The sequence below is a fragment of the Mchenga conophoros genome, linkage group LG3 (genome assembly GCF_057382185.1).
Source record: "Mchenga conophoros isolate Kocher_MC1m ecotype Shallow Benthic linkage group LG3, M_conophoros_male_GT1.1, whole genome shotgun sequence".
In the NCBI taxonomy this organism is placed as follows: Eukaryota; Metazoa; Chordata; class Actinopteri; order Cichliformes; family Cichlidae; genus Mchenga; species Mchenga conophoros.
The window spans coordinates 69,345,033-69,364,619 of NC_140528.1; the positions used below are offsets into that span (position 1 = coordinate 69,345,033).

Sequence of the window (19,587 nt, forward strand, 5' to 3'; positions counted from 1 at the left end):
ATTCCAGATACACAATATAACCATCCCTCCCAAACAGTGGTCACAAATCAGTCCAAATGTGTGGTAGTGGGCACATCTGCTATATTGAGATAATCCATCCCACCTCACAGGTGTGCCACATCAGGATGCTGATCTGACATCATGAGTAGTGCACAGGTGTACCTCAGACTGCCCACAACAAAAGGCCACCCTGGAATGTGCAGTTTTTTGCGCTATTGGGGGTCTGGGGACCCAGAACCGGTCAGTATCTGGTGTGACCACCATTTGCCTCATGCAGTGCAACACATCGTCGCATGGAGTCTATCAGATTGTCAATTGTGGCCTGTGGAATGTTGGTCCACTCCACTTCAATGGCTGTGCGAGGTTGTTGGATATTCGTGGGAACTGGTACACGCTGTCGTATACGCCGGTCAAGCACATCCCGAACATGCTCAATGGGTGACATGTCCGGTGAGTATGCTGGCCATGCAAGAACTGGGACATTCTCAGCTGCCGTCTGCCCTGAACAATGTGAACCATGATTCATCCGTGAAGCGCACACCTCTCCAACGTGCCAGACGCCATCGAATGTGAGCATTTGCCCACACAAGTCTGTTACGGCGACGAGCTGGAGTCAGGTCAAGACCCCGATGAGGACGACGGGCATGCAGTTGAGCGTCCCTGAGACGGTTTCTGACAGTTTGTGCAGAAATTGTTTGGTTGTGCAAACCAATTGTTCCAGCAGCTGTCTGGGTGGCTGGTCTCAGACGATCTTGGAGGTGAACCTGCTGGATGTGGAGGTCCTGGGCTGGTGTGGTTACACGAGGTCTGCGGTTGTGAGGCCGGTTGGATGTGCTGCCATATTCTCTGAAACGCCTGTAGAGACGGCTTATGGTTGAGAAATGAACATTCAATGCACGGGCGACAGATCTGGTTGACATTCCTGCTGTCAGCATGCCAATTGCACGCTCCCTCATTGCTTGTGGCATCTGTGGCATTTTGCTGTGAGACAAAACTGCACATTCCAGGGTGGCCTTTTGTTGTGGGCAGTCTGAGGTACACCTGTGCACTACTCATGATGTCAGATCAGCATCCTGATGTGGCACACCTGTGAGGTGGGATGGATTATCTCAATATAGCAGATGTGCCCACTACCACACATTTGGACTGATTTGTGACCACTGTTTGGGAGGGATGGTTATATTGTGTATCTGGAATGAATTTTAGGTCTCTACGTCCATCCCATGGGGAATGGGAGCAGTAACAAAAGTGTTGCGTTTATATTTTTGTTCAGTGTATTTAAAGTTCCAGTGAACAGCTACCCAGCACTAGTTCAATACTTGGACTTAGCTCCAAATCTTTTATGTGTTTAATTTGTAAAGAAATAATACAGGAATAGACTTCATTGGGCCATGAAATCGCTGGCCAGTCAGTTGACCAGGTTACTATATAACGTTTTGTGTTTTATATGTAAGGCTGTAATTCCTAAACAAGAAAACTTTGCTAAACCCCTTGAATTAAAGCTCAAAGTCTGGATTTCAGTCACAATGTATACTACACAATGGCAACGCAAATTACACGTAAAGGTTCAAAATTAAAGTCATAGGAGCAGATTAGTGTATTTCACAGGTCAACACTGAGTATATTATCTGATAAATATCATGTTTGAATGGAAAAATTGTGCTTTGTACAGGCATACTGTTATATAGTTTGTCCACTAGAGGGTGCTACTCACCACAAAATGAGCCACAGGATAGCGTTTCCTGCCTCAGAATGGATGTGTGTTACTGGACTTTAAATGCCCTCTGAGAAAATAAACCAAATGAACCACTTAACAAAACTGGTATATTTTCATAGTAGCGCTGGTGAGAGGGGGTAAAAACAAGCCTCCTGTGGGGCTTTTCCTGCTTTTGGAGTTTTCATGTACACTTCTTACACTTTTCATCACCTTTCACCAACAAAAGGTCTTTTCTTTAAATTTATCCATTACATTTATAGCGTGACAATTATCTGTCCCTTCCCATTTGATTGATCGAAACACTTTGAAGCGCAGTTCTGATTGAGCTACTTTTACAATTAGTAAAAACTATTACAAAATAGAAAGAAATACAGAAAATATGTATTTGAAAAGTCACCTGACGATAATAGAAAATCTATTTGACTTCTTATATGTACTTGTCTATAAATAGTCCGCCTCCCTGTGTGTTCCCTTTAAATCTCCTGCTTGCTTCCAAAGGAGTTGCTTCTTCTATTGTACACATCACAGGCACCTCTCTTTGCTGTGTCATGCCAGCAGATTTATTTTTAGCCAGTTTTTTTTTTTTTGAAAGGCAGACTGGAACCTACCATCCTATACACGGGGCAAAGAGAAACAGGGAATACGGGGAAAGCTGGGGAGGGGCTTTTCAGCTCATCTAACCTGACTGATGCTGTGACTACAGGAAGCGACCGACACACTCCATCACACTCGGGACACACCCTTTCCTACCACACAGTGTGGTACAGTGCAGTGCAGTGGACAGGAGGTGGTTGAGAAACGGTGAGAGTTTGTATAACAGGCAGCAACTGCCTGAACAGAGGGAGGGATGGGAATGCTGAATCAGTGAAAATGCATGAAAGCCTGGGAGAGGGTGGAAGAGGGTAAACGGCAGGGGGAGAGGGAAGAGGAAGGTAACAGCGAGGGGTAGACTGGGTAAAATGTACAGTGTTATTCCTTGTCGTTCATTCATCTATAATTTGTGAATATTGAGCTGGCAGTTCACCCTGATTTACATCAAGCTTCTCCTTAAGAGTCTTGCATCTCAGTGCTGATTTACAGTACAGTGCCTTTAAGCTGGAATTGTCCCTTTACAGTGTTCAATAAGTCAGGAAAGTCTCTCAGCTCTCAGTCAGATGGAGGTAGACCAGATGGTGCCTTTGCCAAGGTTGCCCCGGGTCGCCGTGTGTGGAGGTACCCATGGCAATGAGCTGTCCGGTGTGTATTTGGTGCGAGAGCTGCTGAAACTGCAGAGAGAAGTTATGAAGAAAGAGCAAGAGGAGGACTCGAAGCCTGCGTTGGTGCTGCTGGTGCTGTCAAACCCGCGGGCAATGCAGCATTGTCGCCGATACGTAGACACTGATCTGAACCGCTGCTTTACCCACGCCACCCTCAAGTAAGGCAACAATCAGAGATAACACTCATGGTGTCAGTTGTAAAATCAAAGAGCGTGCTGCTATTTTGTATTTTTCTTTATCCCGCAGTGGTCCCTTCTCAGACATGGCCCCCTATGAGATCATCAGGTCCCGAGAGCTGAACGCCCTGCTAGGACCCAAGGGCAGTCTGGAGGCAGTGGATCTGGTCTGCGACCTCCACAACACCACTGCCAACATGGGCCTGTGCTTCATCGGATACTCTGACTGTGACTGGATCTGCCTGCACATATTTAGACACCTGCAAGTGAGTAAACCAGCTTCTTAGTTTAGTGAAATCTTTGCGCCCTGCATGTTTGTGAGCTAAAATTTGAGTTTTTTTAGAGGGAGATGCCAGATACACCAATGAGATTCCTACATTTTGATGTGTCCAACAAAGAGTCCTATTCCCTTGATTCACTGGGAAAACATGGCTTTGGTAAGTTTTTACAGCTTTTATAAATCTAGTCTAGTCAAAAGTGGCATTAGTGCGTGATAACTCTCAATTTAAATCCTTGATCTGCAGCCATGGAGATCGGCCCTCAGCCTCACGGCGTGGTGAGGTCAAACATCTATACAGCAATGAAAGTGGGTGTCCAGCACATGCTTGACTGGGTCCGCCTCTTTAACTCAGGTACATTTTTATAGACATATTACGGGCTGAGCTGAAACAATGCATCTTTGAGGCTCTCAGTTGGTTTCAACCACCTTCTCTGTTTATTACCAGGTAATGTGTTTGAGGGAGGATTTGTGGACGTGTTCACCATGGTTAAACACATCGACTACCCGAGAGACAGCGAGACCCGCAATATCACAGCAGCCATTCATCCTTGTCTCCAGGTACGGCCTGAGATACCTTCACTTAAAAGCAAAAAACTCCTCGGAACAAAACACTGAATTACTGCCAAGCAATTATGTAAGTTAGACATAACCAGGGAGGCTGTAAAGTATGAAGAGGCGCACATGACATCAGAAACAAACTTTATAACAATAAAGTACGAGACATGTACAAAACACAAACAAAGAAGAAGGTCAAGGTCAAGGTCAGATTTATTTATATAGCACATTTCCAACAGCCGATGCTGCACAAAGTGCTTAACAATAACAATAAAATTAAAAACTACAGTGTAATACAATAATAACAATAGAGACAATAAAATAGAAGAATTAAGAAGAAAATCCTTGTAAAAGAAGAAGAAAGGCCCTTTGTCCCAAGAAAAATAATCACAGTCTGAACTCAAAAGCTGTTTGTGCAAGAATGAATCAAGTTTTATATTTAGCCTGTCGCCACACCTGCTGTCCAGAAGTGATTCATTCAGTCAGTGTGCGTTTTCTTTTACTGTAAAGTATAAACAATTACAACACAAGGTGAGGCCTTTTTTATTAAAGGAGCTTTGTCCCAGAGATGATACCTGTCAAGGGTTTGTGTTAAGTTGAAATCTTTGTTTCACCTATTTGGAATCCAAACGGAAAAGGATGGCCAAAGGTGACCGGAAACAAACTTTATAACAATAAAGTACGAGACATGTACAAAACACAAACAAAGAAGAAGAAGAAGAAGAAGAAAGGCCCTTTGTCCCAAGAAAAATAATCACAGTCTGAACTCAAAAGCTGTTTGTGCAAGAATGAATCAAGTTTTATATTTAGCCTGTCGCCACACATGCTGTCCAGAAGTGATTCATTCAGTCAGTGTGCGTTTTCTTTTACTGTAAAGTATAAACAATTACAACACAAGGTGAGGCCTTTTTTATTAAAGGAGCTTTGTCCCAGAGATGATACCTGTCAAGGGTTTGTGTTAAGTTGAAATCTTTGTTTCACCTATTTGGAATCCAAACGGAAAAGGATGGCCAAAGGTGACCGGATTAAAAATTAACACCTTTAAGTTAATTCATGTGGCTAAAAGGCAGGCTGACTGGGTCAATGCCAACCTCGATAGTAAAAAAACAACAAGTCAGTTCAATTTATTTAAGATTAACACCGCTAAATGTCAGAAGCAGCTGTACAGGCAGATGCAATAAATAAATGTCTTTATCCATTATACTTTACACTGTGGTTTTTAAGGGAAATGTGTAATGTGGACGACATAGATTAAACTGCTTTAAGCTTTAGTCAACTGAGGAAACTTTAGTGAAAACTGAAATAAGAAAAAAGCTGAAGTAAAAATAAAAATGTGCTGGAAATGTCTGGGAGTTTCGTTAAATTTGTCAACACAACCAACCTGAGGAGGCTTTGGTAGAGATGTTTACTGAGAATAGGATGGTTGCATAACTATCAGTCTGGTATATTGTATTTTTAAACTGTTCTGCACTTCTTAAATTTAGCTCCTGACATATGACATATGATTTTTTTTATTTGCATTTAAAAATAAGCACCTAGCATCACTTAATGATATTGCACTTTAAGCCACTGGAGCTTTGTTATGGCACTTTTATGTATTTATGGTTAATCCTGTTAAATCCGACAGGTGTTGCTCAGCACCTAAACCATCTGCTTGTCCTCACAGGACCGAGACTTCTGCCTGCTCCACCCTGAAGACCCCCTGTTCCAGACGTTCTCAGGAGAAACAGTGAGGTATAAAGGCACTGAACCTCTCTATCCTTTCTTCATCAACGAATGCGCTTACTACGAGAAGGGCATCGCTCTCTCCCTGGCAAGAAAGAGGCGCATCACGATTCCTGCAATCCGGGTGCAGACGGAGCAGGAGCAACAAGCTAATGAGCAGGGATTTGCATCAGAAGAAGAGGAGTGAAGACGTTTCCAACACGAGAGTGATGGCTGAATTAAATTTTTACAAAAGCTTTCATTGAAATGATGGCATGCGTTATCTTTCACAGACATGCCACTGTGCATTCAAGAATTAAGTTTCTAGTAAGAATTGAATGTGTAAAAACAGATGGCATGAATTCATAGGCAATTTAATTATTTTAAATATTTAAATTAAAAAAATAGAAATTCACTACCGATTACTACAGCGATGATCAGGATATGTTCAAAATGAAGTGCAAAGAAGCTTGTAATAACATGACCTTTAAAGTACAGTCACTGTACTGTTTCAGGTTCCTTGAAATTAATAAGTCAACTGAGGAACATATATAGATCAAATAAATAACATAAACACCAGATTAAAAACCAATTCACAAGAAAATTACTTTTTGAATGTAAGCGGTCAGCAAAACAAATTAGTGAATGAGCACTACTGTATTTGCCTCCTTTTCTACAAAATCCGTGACAAGATGATAAATATGATCAAAAAAAGTACACTGGGTAAAATTATACCACAATCTGAAACTAAAAACTAGCATAAATTCTAAATGAGTAAATATAACTTGAGTGAAACAATTACGGAAATGTATGCAAAGTATGTTCCCCTGAAATCATGGGAACATACTGCAATGACAGTAATCAGTGTCACTGCCTTTGTTGTTCTTCCCGAGGCCAAATTCTTTCAGTCTGTTCCAAAGAAGCTACGTAAAAAAAAACCCATTACGAAACAACTGGCCCAGCTGACAAAAAGCATGTGCGTTTTTGTTATACTCGGGGTGTGCCCAGTAGCTGAAAGTGGATGAACTAAATAAATAAGGATTAGTTTCAACTGTGAATCATGCCAAGATATTCTTTTACAGATGGCTACTACAAGCTGAAATGTGTACGATAGGTCCACTTTCAAAATGGCTCTGCTCTGTTCCCCGTCTATCGTGACATGCTGTACAACCACAAACTGTATATAAAAGATGGACACTGTGACCATGCTATGTCATTATAGTTTTCAGACCTTTTGACATTTTGTTTTAAAAAGTAAAACAAATCAACAGACTGAACCATACTCTGTGGAGCTATGGACATTTGACTATTGATATTGTTAGCTGCCACGGTTAGCATGGCAAATCTATAATTCACTGTGACATAAAATAGGCTGGGTATTTTGTTTGCCCCCAAAAAAAGGTATAAAGCAAAATATAATTATAATTTGCAATGTTATAATTACTTTGAAAGTATTTGTCAAACTGAAATTACATTTACATAAATAACCTAATTTTAGATCAATGTTCCCTCTAAGCTGCGCGTGCGCAATTGCGCATGCGGCATGGTCTCTGCGCACAGAAATGAAATCTAACCTGAACTGAAATTAAAATAAATACGTTAACAATTCTGTTTTGCAGTGTTAGTCAGTGACTGGCTGCTCCCGTATGGGATTAGAATGATGCCACCTTATTCCATAGTCCAGCCAATAATGCGATTCACATTCGCAGCTAATCAACGTCGCTGACAGGCTATGACAGCGTCCTTATGTGCCGACACCGGTGTTTTAGCTAGCAAAGCAGCGTGGCTGATGTGGAGTGAAGCCACATTAATGACAACATGAACAACCATGGAAGATGTGAGCAGGACAGACGGAACAATTGACGGAAAAAGTGTGGACTTAATCCCAGTTTTTAAATTGTGTTGATAGGCCACGTAAAACCAAACCAAACCAAAATCAAAAAATTACTTTGGTTGGGGGGAAGTTTAGGAGTGTTTAGAGATGTGAGAGACTTGTGACTTGCGACGTTTAGCGCAAATCTTGTGTAGTTAGTGTGCAGTGTAGTCAATAGTTTTGTTGTGTGTGTCAGAACATTGAGGTGACTGCTGAATGTTACAGGTGTTACAGGAGTGATACACCTCCTGTTGTCAGGCCTGCAGGTATCAGGCCTTTGTTCTCCTTCATCTCATAGTGGACAGAAAGTATTTTTTGGAGTGACACAGATAATTTGTGTGGCATCAGATTTGATGCAGAACAGCTGATTGTTCTGTAAATTCTAGAAAAACGCCTTGGCTGCATTTTTAGGTTAAACAGCTGCAAATAAACTTCGTTGTTTGCAAAACTCAGTTACTTTTTTGAAGAAGCAACTATATAATTAATTGCCCAACATAGGTCATTATATTCTGTATTATGCAGACAGAGAGTTACAGGACTCTCTCCCAGACCACAAACTCATAATACAAGTCACAGCTTTATAGGAAGAAAAAAAAAGAAAGTTGTGTTTTCAAAATTGGAGTTCAAGATATTTTTACTTCCAATAGTGTTAACATACTACACAGTTCATGAACAAGATTTTTTTTCATTGTATGTGGGCTAAAGCAGTTAATTAAAAGTAGTCTAACATAAATGTAAATGCTGTAATTTGATTATTTTAATAAACCATGTAACTTGGATGGATTCGATGCTGGCGTGACCACAGTGCACACGTCTGCTACCAGAAAGCAGATGAACCACTGCTATTCTAAGTCAGAATCCAGTCAGACCTGCTCAGAAACTGGCACCTCCATAGGTCTGCGCATACAGAGAGAGGGAGATGTGAGATTATTAGTAAATGAGGCATTTAAGTACCTTCCTCTGCATGTCACAAACTTCTGCATAGACTGGGGTAATTATTCAACATCACATGTAATTAATGCACTAGTATAGCTGAAGTTACATATGTGCAGCATGTCCTCCCCGCTGTTGTGGTTCCCTGGTTCTTTGTACTTTGGAGTAAACTGTTGAAGTAGAGTGAAACTTCGACACTCCAGCACCATCTTGGCACCTACAAGAGATCAGTTATTTCAGTGTTTAAGCACATTAAACTCCATTTACTGTATGAATTACATTCATTTCAAACGTTGCAGTCGTTTTTTTTAAATCTCGGTGTATTTTCTATTTCCTGAGGAGAAACTGGCTGTACAAGCAAAGTCAAAATATAAAAGAAAAAAGGAAGCCGTGCAAGAGGCTGGCGCCGCGTCCAGGATGTACTCAGTGACTCACTCTGCGACAGTTGGGCTACGGTGATGATTCCTGCAATCCGAGTGCAGGCAGAGCAGGAGCAACAAGCTGATGAGCAGGAATTTGCATCAAAAGATGTTAACCACATGAGACTGATGACTGAATTCAGTTTTTACAAAACTTTTTATTGAAATGGTGACATGTGTTATGCTTGTTCACACTCACACACGATATTTAAATACATAGTTATCAACTGCTGCAGCTCATAACAGGGGGATTAAGCACTCTTTCACAAACAACACATGGTAGTGTGCATTCAGGGATTGAGTTTCCAGTATTTAAAGGGTGAATGTGTAAAATACAATGTGTTTCATAATGAGACGAACAGTGCATCATTTCAGATATTCATGAAGCTCATAAATCTTTATCAGCAGTGATATTTCACAAACAGATATCATGAATTTGTGGGTAATAGTGGTATTTTTTCTCTCCAAATGTAATTATTTTAATATTTACATTTTAAAAATATAGAAATTGACTACTGATTACTACAGCAATGGTCAGAATATGTTTGAAATTAATTTAGGTGCAAAGAAATGCTGTAGCTTATCATAATATGGCCTTTAAAGTACATTCATAGTGCCAACCAGGGAAATGAGACTAAAACAGTTTGTTTGTTTTTCAGCACATTAATCCGTCAGCTGAGGGACATACATCGATCAAATAAACAACAAAAAACACCCAAATATGAACTAAGAAAATTACTTTCATGAATGTATGTGCTCAACTAAAAAAAAAAAAAAGTAAATGAGCACTACTGTGGTTTTCACTTTTTTCTACAAAAATCAGTCACAACATGATGTGATCAAAAAGCAAACAAAGCAATGCAATACATACATCGTGTAGTAAACAAATTATACACACAGTCTGAACATAATAACTACCATAAACAATAAATAAATAAATAAACTTAAGTAAAAAAACAACAACAACAGAGGATTTGAAACAGAATTGTAAATTAAATTCTAGTCATGGGAACATTGTGTAAATACAACAAACCTGTGGCCACATTCTTCAAGTGCAACGAACAGGAACGTCATCACATTCAGCTGCAATCACGTGTGGCAGACTAGAAAATTTCACCAGCAGAGGTCTGTAAATACACACTTTTCCCAGACTCTAGTACTTCTTTTATTACTAAGTGTGCTTACTTATCACTAAAGTGCCTTCTGTCATCGCCATTTAAATGATAAAAATCACACATATCAAGGAACAGTAGTCAGTGTGCAGCTTTTTTTTGGTTAAATTAAAAAAACCTACAAATTTGACTTCCTTTGCGAAATACGTCATCAACAAAATCAACAAAAATTGCGCAAGTTAAAATATTTTCCATTATACGTCAGTTGACTTGATTATATTTTTACAATGGAAGATTTATATTGGACTGAAGAAAACTATGACAACAACTGTGACGTTTTTAAAAGATAAAATTAAATCCTGTTCAATTTTCAACAGATCAAAGATGTTTAAAAATGTGCAGTACGCATGTGCCCTTATGACAAACAGGAAGAACAGCAATATCACAAAATCTCTGTAATCTGATAAGATGGGATGAGAAGGAAGGAAAACTGAAGTCAGTACACATGAAACCTGTGTAAACTGTCATTTAAGAACTTGCTTTTACTTTTCTTCCAAACAAGATTTTTTTTTTTAAATTTATCTGGCACTCTGATACCAGGTATGCAGTTCACGGGGTCATGCCTTCTTATCACTGCCTCCAAAGAACTAAACTATGAAAATAAATCGCAATATATCTACTTTTCCGATGTGACTGACCTGCACTTTGGAGATTTTGATAAAATTTATGTTGTATGAAAGTAGGGCACTGCTAATGCTTCTCTACTTCGTTTCAAGTTAGTCTGAAGCACACGTATACTACATATTGTTCTGGTAAATCTGATTTGCAAACCATTTCCATCCCCCAGGAGATAAAAATCAAATCTGTTAACGCAGCAAGAAGGGTCATTAGTGTACAGGACATGCAAAAATTCTTAATCCTTGAGAGACAAAAACACGTAGAGGAAAAAACCCCCACAACTCATTAAGAAAACGAATCTTGGTGTCAGACTCTAAACAGGGCTTAAGATCCAGAGCTAAATCTCAGTTTATGCCACCCGGTAGGCAGTCATGCGGTAGTAGTTCTGACTATGGCTGCGCGCCGCCCACACTAGCAGGGCGGCAGCCATCATGTGGAGAGGTGAAGAAATGAGGACCAGGTACAGCGACCAGCCGAGAGAGCCGTCCACTTTGTCGGGTAGCATCGACACCCTGTGGAGCAGGTCCATCCCCGCCAGGTAGCAGCACACTGTGGCTAAGGTGCAGAGACCTGGATGGCGTACAGACACACTTAGTTAGGGTTTAATCACTTATCAGATTTCAAATTTATGTTTAGGTAGAAATTTTTGTGCTTATAGTTTGGTATTCACTTCGTAATAAGTCAAATGCTAAGCGTCCAGATAGTATATTTATCATTTTGCAGCATCACTGCTTGTTTCACATTAGATTGGTTAATGTGGAAAAAGCTCGACTATTAGGAAATAATATTAATGGAAACCTTCTTCTCGTATGGAAAAGTATTCGCTGTGAGCTAAAAGCTTGAGCTCCAGACTGCTTGAAACACTCTGCTTGTTAAATTTAATGCAAACAGTGTGTTTCAGACGGTGGTTGAACTGAAAAATAAAGATTATTTTGAATGTTTCATCAAGTTTCTTTTAGTTACCAAGAATAAAAGCTGAAAATGTGCATGATAGGTCCACTTTGCCAACAGATCTGCTTGGTTCCCAGTCATGACAATGTGAGATTGACTCAACATGCACTATAACCACAGACTGTGCATAAAAAAATGGACACTGACTAGATTATGTCATTGTGATTTTCATGCCTCACAAAAGCAATAACAAACCATGGAGAGAACTATATTTAAATAAGTTTGTAGAGTTACTTTCAGATGTAAAAGTTTACATCCCTGAACCCTTATTAAAATGTTTAATTGCACAGTCTGACAACATGTATGGATTTCAACATTGCTCCTACCAGCCAGCATGTGAAGCACTCCTATTCCAAGAGTTGGTGTGAGGCTTCGGCACAGACAGGCACAGAATCCAGTCAGACCTGCCAACACCACTAGACCCAGAGACACCAACGGCAGCAGAAACTGGCACCTCCACAGATCTGCGCACACACAGAGGGATGTGCGAGATAAGATTCTGCCCTGACTGGGATTAATGTAGTACTCAACATCAGATGTAAGTAATGCACTACTTAGACAAGAGGCTGAATCTAATATAGAATATTCTCACAGCTAAAGTGTGGTTTTTGCATATTTTAAAAAGCATAAACTTGTGGCTGAGCTTACATGTGCGCACCATGTCCTCCCCGCTGTTGTGGTTCCCTGGTTCTTTGTACTTTGGAGTAAACTGTTGAGGTAGAGTGAAGCCTCGACACTCCAGCACCATCTTGGCACCTACAAGAGATCAGGCTCCCGTTTATACTCCATTTACTGTGCATTTGAATTAAATTTTCATTTCAAACATTGAGTTTCGTACTACCTGTGGAGAAACTGGTTGTACAAATGCGCACAAAATGTAAAGGAAATGTGAAAGCCCTGAGAAAACTTTCTCACATTATGAAGAGAAATATAGCGTTAAGCACGACAGGAAATACCTACTGTACGGTTGGTTTTTCACCTACAAATGAAAGTGATCGTAAGGCCCAGGTAGAAATTGGTGATCAAAAAAACTGAGTGATCAAACTAATTGGCAACAGTGGTTAAAATTGAATGGCATGTTGGTGTGGTGGTTAGCACCAGAAAGCGAAAATCCACTCTGTTTGGAGTTTGCACGTTCTCCCCGTGCTTAGGTGTGTTCTCTCCCGATAGGCCAGCTCCCTCCCACAGTCCAAAACATGCAGTTAGTGGGGTTGGGTTAACTGGTGATTTTAAATTGGCTGTAGCTATGAATAATTTTTTTGTATGTGTCAGCCCTGCAGGGGACAGGCAGACCTGTCTGGGATGCACACAGCCTCTTGCCCTGTGACAGCTGGCACAGGGTCAAGCCCCCCCACGTGACCCTATAATGAATAATTGGAGGAACAGGGTTGGAATTGATTTCCTGTCTAAGTCTGTGTAGTGGGAAACAAAATAAAATGCTCTGCATAGAGATGTGATGAAAACAGAGGAGAGGCCTGGGAATATACCACACCTGCCTGAGACCAGATGCTCAATTAGAGAGCAGCAGCCATCTCTGTATAGTTTAAACCATCTGAGACGTGAATGATCCAACTTCACGTAAAGCTACAAGGACACTGTGCTACTGACGTCAGCACATATACATACCTGGCTCTTTGTACCAGTGAGCGTTGGCAGGAACAAGCACACACCGCCACCAGAGGCCCACAGTCCCGTTAAGACGGAACAACGTGTCGCTGTAGGTTTTCTCATCGAATTCTCCGTCTATGAACTCCTCGTACAGCGAGCGCAACTCGGAAATGTTGGCCTCTCCGCGCACCGTGGGGCTGCTGTACTGGTACCAGTGCTGCGTTCCGATTGCCACCGACAGATACACGGTGGCTATGATGCTCAGCACGCAGGCGATGACCAGAGCTGTGGCGTAGCGATTGTCAACCATTGTTCACCGAGACAGAGACACGTCAGAAGGGATTAAGTTGATGCCAGCGGTCAAATCGTCGCCCGATCGTTGCGCCTCAATTTGGTCGACATACGATGCTTCCAGTCCCCCCACCCTCGCTTCTATCGCAACCACATTGGCATTGGTAACCTTGAAAAACGCACTGTGCTGTATACAGCGGCAGTGCTTTATTTTAATGATTGATACTGATCTCCAGTTCTGCACGAACGCTCAGCGTCAGCAACCCTGCAGCCCGGCTTGGATGCGCCATCTGTTCCCTTGTCCCACTTCTACAGATGGTGGGTGGCCCGACGCTGCGACGGTTCCAGAACAACAAGAGTCCACCACCACCTAAACAACAATCCAGGAAAGAAAGCAAAAAGAGAAGCTGTTATACGATAGGCTAAGCCCACCAGCTTGCAAATGCAAATTGCATGTGTCTGATGGCAGGTTGATGCACCCAGGATGCTAGGAGTTGTAAACACACTAATCCCTGCGGTTTTCTCTTCCGGTTCCGCCGGTCAGCACAAATTAAAAATAGCCTCGTTTAATAGCGCGTACCTCAGTGGTTCCAAAACTTTTTTTTTGCTAGGTCCCCCTTTGTTTTACAAGGAAAATGTTTTTTTCCTGTGTAATAATATTCAAAATTGCTATCAATACATTTTTTAAATGCCTCTCTGTGCAAAATAGGTTCAAAAACATAAACAATTGTGGGATACTGTTTGTCCGTGATTTGGACAGCCCAGCGCTGCTCCCGATGCAGGGGAAAAGCAATTCTGCAGGGGAGACCTACTTTGGCACTTGTGCAGGTGAAGCCAAGGGGAAGATATGCTTCACCATATTTTCTAGTCTTTGGCTTGGAAGGAAGTTGGTTTGGAAACACATTTGGCGATGCTTCATCTCCTGCTTTGCGTTTGTGTGGAAGCCCCGTCAAAAACCTGTCCATTATGCTAGCGGTGTCCAAGCCTTCTTTTTTTTTCTTTTCATACCGCCCCCCCTCTGGCGTACCTGGTGAGCAGCCACAGACCCTCACAGGCTGACAAAGTGCTGCCTCGGTAAACATGGACTTTTGGGACTAGCTAGTCTCAAAAGCTGCCCAGTGATCGTCCAGCTTTATTTTTTTTTTAACTTTTCGAACACTTTGGTCAATTACGCGTTAGAAAAATGTCCTCCAAACCCACTAATGCCTTTAAAATTAGTAGTATTATTGTAGGGTCCTTACTTTACAATATAAAGCGTCTTAAGCTTACTGTTATTATCGCCGATCTAAGCCGACTGCGCTATATTTTTTTACGCATTGAATGCGTAACCCCCCCCCCCCTCCCCCAAACTGACGCTGTTTCAGTCCTCGAATGTGCTTTGTAAAACTTTGAAACACGCTTAACTGTTTAAACAAGTGAAAGGCACTTGAAAAATAGATTTGGTTCGATTTGATTATTAATAAAATTAAGTAGGTGAGAAGTTGGCCCATAATTAAAATCACATTGTGTGGTATGCAGAAAACAAGACTTGGCCTATAGCTTTGCCAGCCTGTAATTATTATGTACAAATGTAGGCCGCACGGCCTCCAGTGCTAAAATGAATTAATGAAATATATCATTAAATGGACTGGTTCTGATATAGTGTATTTCTACTCTATCTGAGCACTCAAAGAGCTTTACACACCTTGTCTCATTCATTACAAGCACTTTTTCTTAAGTTCTTTCTACCTAACATTCACACTCCAGATGACTGGAGACTGGAGCAGACAGGGATTTAAACCACCAACCTTCCAGTTAGTAGGTGACCTGCTCTATCACACGAGCTACAGCTACCCCAAAAATGTGCTATCAAATAAATACAATTTCAAATAAGTACACTGATGTTTTAAATGAAATGAATAGACATGTATGTATCTTAATAATGACACATTTAATGGATTATTTAATTATATATTTATTTAATTAATTTGCCACTCGTGGCCCTCCACATTGGGCAGGCTTACTGGTGAGTTGTTAGTAGTGAATGTTAAATAGAAAGCACCCCTGAGTATGTGGTTGACCTTCTGGTCGATTGAATGCGCGTTGAAAATCTCCAATGGTGATTTCATTCTTGCAAGGTAGTTAATCAGGCACCATGGACTCCCATGATAAAAAATGGCCAACTTTACAGCTGAAATGAACATGTTAAACCCTGTTTTGTTTTTGTTTGTTTAAAAAAAAAAAAAGACTCAGTAGCCAATTTGTCGCTATAAGGGGGTTAGTTTTATATTTGTATTTTTTAATAAGATTAAATGTTGTTATTCTTATCATGTCTCCCTTGAGTAGTTTTAAATGCAGACTATCCAAAAATACAGAAAATGGGTATTTAAAAAGCCATCTCACAATAAAAGAAAAATATTTCGGTCAGTGCGCCCCAGGGTGGCTGTGGCTACAATGTTGCCATCACCAGTGTGTGAATGGGTGGATGACTGGATGTGCAAAGCGCTTTGGGGTCCTTAGGGACTAGTAAAAGCGCTATACAAATACAGGCCATTCACCATTTCTTTCTTTCCTTCAAACAGTCCACCTCCCTATGTGTTCCCTTTAAATCTTGTTGCCTTTATTTTCCCTGCTGAAGAAGCTGTTTCTTCCACTGTACACATCACAGGCGCCTCTCTTGCTATGTCATGCCAACAGGTTTTATTTATAGACACTCCCTTTTTTCTGTCTCCAGCCTGTCTGTCTATCTGTGCATCTATCTATCTGTAACTTGTACAAGAAAATCACTGTGCGTTACTTTGAAACACACACACATGCACTGTGATGTTTCTTTGTTTTCTGTTTAAGGAAACAAAACGTTTGCTACTATTTGTCAATAACAGTAAGTTATGATTTTTACATTTTTAAATGATGAACAAAATAAGACTAACATCGACTAACAAGAAGTCAATGAGTCAGTATGTTTCAAAATAGAACAACAGCAACAGTCACAGTGAGTGCTGGGAATCAGTTTATGTGTTTTCTTTTTGGTGTTTCCGGTTTTACTTGTCTCTCAAGTGCCGATAAACAAGACAGCTGTTGCAGTTGTTAGGATCTTGTATACAATTTCAATAGCAGTTCACTTTAATATTGTAATTTTTTAACAAAAATAAAAGCACAGCCATTTTAATAGTAACAAAAAAAGTTACTATACAAAAAAGTCAGTTAACCTTTTGGAACCGAGACTTAAAGCTGCTGTTTTTTAATAGTTCTTGCATGATGGGCATTTGCATTTGATGAGTCAATCACATTTTAGCTTGGAGCATGTTCTCACTAAAATGCTATTCTCCTGAATCTGACTAAAGTCTGCACCCTCAGTATTCATCTGTTGTCTTTTTGCTTTCTCTACTAAATTTAAATGCTGTACAAAATGTACAAAAAAAGCAAGCAAAGCCTTTTTCTTGGACATCATACAAGGAAAAACAATAACGACTGCTCTCTATTATTGTACTATAAAAAGAAACTTACCCAGAATGAAAAGCATATGAGATGTAAAGTTATTCAGTCCCCTTCTATTATCTGCATGTTTTCCAAAGTGTTACTGACTCACACCTTATGTGACAACCCCCATTTGTTAGATTTCTTAAAGTTGATGAGATGGCTCAACAGGTTTGTACTGAGGTGTTGAAACACCATACTGGTAGCCAAATAATAACAAGCATCGCTTGGAAGTCTTTCAGTTTGCTTGGTCTTGTTGAATGTCCCTATTCTTTGATCTTTGGGCTAAAGGAAAAACAACACTTGGTGTTTAATGCTCAATCAACAATCTCTTTATTCAATAGACACTTTGAGCATTACAAACTTCCGGACGGGACATGTGCACGGGAGGGTATCCGGCAAATCTCGAAGTGTCTGACCATTTCTCCAAAGTCATAAAACCTAAACATCCACATTCTTTCTCTCTCTCAGTGTTAGAGAATGTTTTATATCAGGAATGGGATATAAAACAGTGTTATATCCCATTCCTGTTTTTCTTCTCGGAATAAACAATCAATTACAATCAAACAGTCAATCTGCTGGTCCCTCTCTAGTCTAAACAACAGTGTTTTCAGTAACTTTCCACTAGAAGATGGTCCCCTGTTATCTACTTTCTCCCAGGCAAGCGTAAGCAAAAGTCTACAGCATTCTACCCCCCGAGGACATGTAGTCTAATGCCCTTATTTTTCAGGGCCGTGTCCTATTTATTTGTATCCTTGGGCTTTGTCATAGATTCAGATAAAGAAATGGTGCCAAATGAGCTGTTTTTGTAGTGCAAGTACAAGTCTTTTTTGCTAAGTTGTCTGGTATGTGTAGAAGCCGTTTTTTTAATGCACCAATGACTCAAAAGTCAGCGTCAAGTGTCTGTCAGTGTTCAACGAAAAACTCTGGAAGACATCTAGAATCCCTGGAATACTATTTCTCAAGACTATTAAATAAAAAAAAATTGCTACAAAGTCTGGCTCTATGAAGAAATAAAGGGCGGCTCCAGACTTTTGCACAAAGTTATATGGGATTCTTTCGAGTGACTGCATATTAACATGAGTATATACGAGTGTAAAATCATTTATGTGTAGAGCTGGGATCACGTGTTGCAGTAAGCTCATCTCAACACAGTATTGTGCTTAGTGATCCATTTTCTACTTCATAGTTTCTACACAAAGCCTGCCAGTTGTATAATATCTGAATCAGTTTAAATATCCTATTTCGCTTCACAGACAGTGGAGCAGATTATACCGTAATTTTGAGATTGTGTTTGTCTGACTTATCAGCAGATCATTCTTAAGTATCTTAAAGCACTGAAACGTTTCATGATATAATTTGGCTGAATTTTACATCAGACATTAATTAACTAATAAATAATTAAGCCTCACTTGTTCTCAGTATGCACAACTTTTATTTGAAGTGTTGCGTCAATGTCTGTGTTGTTTTCTGCTTTGTACTTCCCCACATATCATCTGCCAGTCAAAAAGGATTAGTGATCCTGTCGCTTCAGGGGAGATTAGGCTTGCTGCATACTTTTAAACCTGCATAACAACAATTCTGCTAAACCAAAAGAAAAGGCACATACAAACAACTTAACGAACAAAAGTGCAGCTTACGTGCTTCTTCAAATTATACTCAAGGCGGTTTTGAGCGTTCATCTGTTAAAGGTCATCATAATACATAGCACAAATAATTTTCATTCTTCACATGTGAAGCAGTCATTACCATAGTGAAATGCTGTTTGGAATATGAGATTAAAATATGCATGGCACACATAGCACAATGCACTAGCAATGGTGGTGTTGTTTTTTTGTTTTTGTTTTTTTTATTTAAAGTGCTTTATTGTTTGTTTTTTGGATCTGAGGAACAATCTGTGTAGTAGTCTAATGAAAAAAGCTGCTGCTTTGCCATTTTTTTCTTTGAAAAGAGTGGTTTTAGTTATGTTAAGACATAGATGCATATAAAAAAATCATCAGCCTACTGGTTTTGCCTTTATCAGACTAACATTACTTCTAATAGGCGTAATGTGTAGGTAAATGTAGGTGTGATGGGGAAATCCATGTCATGAAAACAGTATCATCTTGAGGTAAGTAACTGATAATTATATATAGTTGTGTGCAAAAGTCTTAAAGCTGTCACCAACAAAGTGTTTTGTACAAAGTAGTAAATACATTTCAGTAAGCATGTTTAATACTTTTTCTCTGGGTCAATTCTCACTATTACACAAAACTTAATATATGAACATCTACTGGTCTGATTTCTTTCCTGTTTGATGGGATGAGTTGCTGCTGACCACAGAATTTCATGCCAGTAGCACCTTTAGAAATATATTTAGGTATTCAGTACTTAGATGTACAACAAGGTTTCTCAGACTTCATAAGTGGTTTCTCAATAATTTTTTCCCCCTCAAAGCATTTTAATTGCAAGGGGCTCTCAAAGAATGCTGTTGAGTTGCGCTTCAGAAATGAGTACCCTGTAATCTTGTGCCTGGATGTTTGTGGTGACTTGAAAGAGAGACAAAAAGCTGTCCACAGGGTTGCACAAATGTAGGCGG

The 19,587-nt window shown here is 40.1% G+C and overlaps 2 protein-coding genes across 2 annotated transcripts; one reads left to right on the plus strand and one right to left on the minus strand.

The window, feature by feature from the left end:
* The first annotated feature begins 2,302 nt into the window (after positions 1-2,302).
* On the plus strand, positions 2,303-7,281 carry LOC146580316 (N-acyl-aromatic-L-amino acid amidohydrolase (carboxylate-forming) B-like). Its single transcript, XM_085266983.1, has 7 exons — positions 2,303-2,518; positions 2,833-3,131; positions 3,220-3,415; positions 3,493-3,586; positions 3,674-3,781; positions 3,875-3,987; positions 5,651-7,281. Exons 2-7 carry the CDS (start codon positions 2,872-2,874, stop codon positions 5,894-5,896), a joined length of 1,017 nt encoding a protein of 338 aa, XP_085123109.1. The 5' UTR covers positions 2,303-2,518; positions 2,833-2,871; the 3' UTR covers positions 5,897-7,281.
* A 2,123-nt stretch (positions 7,282-9,404) lies between these two features.
* Positions 9,405-14,086, minus strand: LOC146580317 (claudin domain-containing protein 1-like). The gene is made up of 4 exons (XM_085266984.1): positions 13,281-14,086; positions 12,303-12,410; positions 11,981-12,118; positions 9,405-11,273 (listed from the first exon to the last, which is right to left on the minus strand). Exons 1-4 carry the CDS (start codon positions 13,570-13,572, stop codon positions 11,053-11,055), a joined length of 759 nt encoding a protein of 252 aa, XP_085123110.1. The 5' UTR covers positions 13,573-14,086; the 3' UTR covers positions 9,405-11,052.
* Positions 14,087-19,587: the final 5,501 nt, after the last annotated feature.

What these genes read in the sequence shown, in the direction of transcription:
- LOC146580316 (XM_085266983.1), top strand. Translation starts at nt 2,872, where the DNA reads ATGGAGGTAGACCAGATGGTGCCTTTGCCAAGGTTGCCCCGGGTCGCC. An exon ending in GGTCCGCCTCTTTAACTCAG is followed by an intron (nt 3,782 to 3,874) that starts GTACATTTTTAT and finishes GTTTATTACCAG; the next exon opens with GTAATGTGTTTGAGGGAGGA. An exon ending in CCATTCATCCTTGTCTCCAG is followed by an intron (nt 3,988 to 5,650) that starts GTACGGCCTGAG and finishes TTGTCCTCACAG; the next exon opens with GACCGAGACTTCTGCCTGCT.
- LOC146580317 (XM_085266984.1), bottom strand. Translation starts at nt 13,572, where the DNA reads ATGGTTGACAATCGCTACGCCACAGCTCTGGTCATCGCCTGCGTGCTG. An exon ending in GGAGGACATGGTGCGCACAT is followed by an intron (nt 12,119 to 12,302) that starts GTAAGCTCAGCC and finishes GTGTGTGCGCAG; the next exon opens with ATCTGTGGAGGTGCCAGTTT. An exon ending in AGTGCTTCACATGCTGGCTG is followed by an intron (nt 11,274 to 11,980) that starts GTAGGAGCAATG and finishes TACGCCATCCAG; the next exon opens with GTCTCTGCACCTTAGCCACA.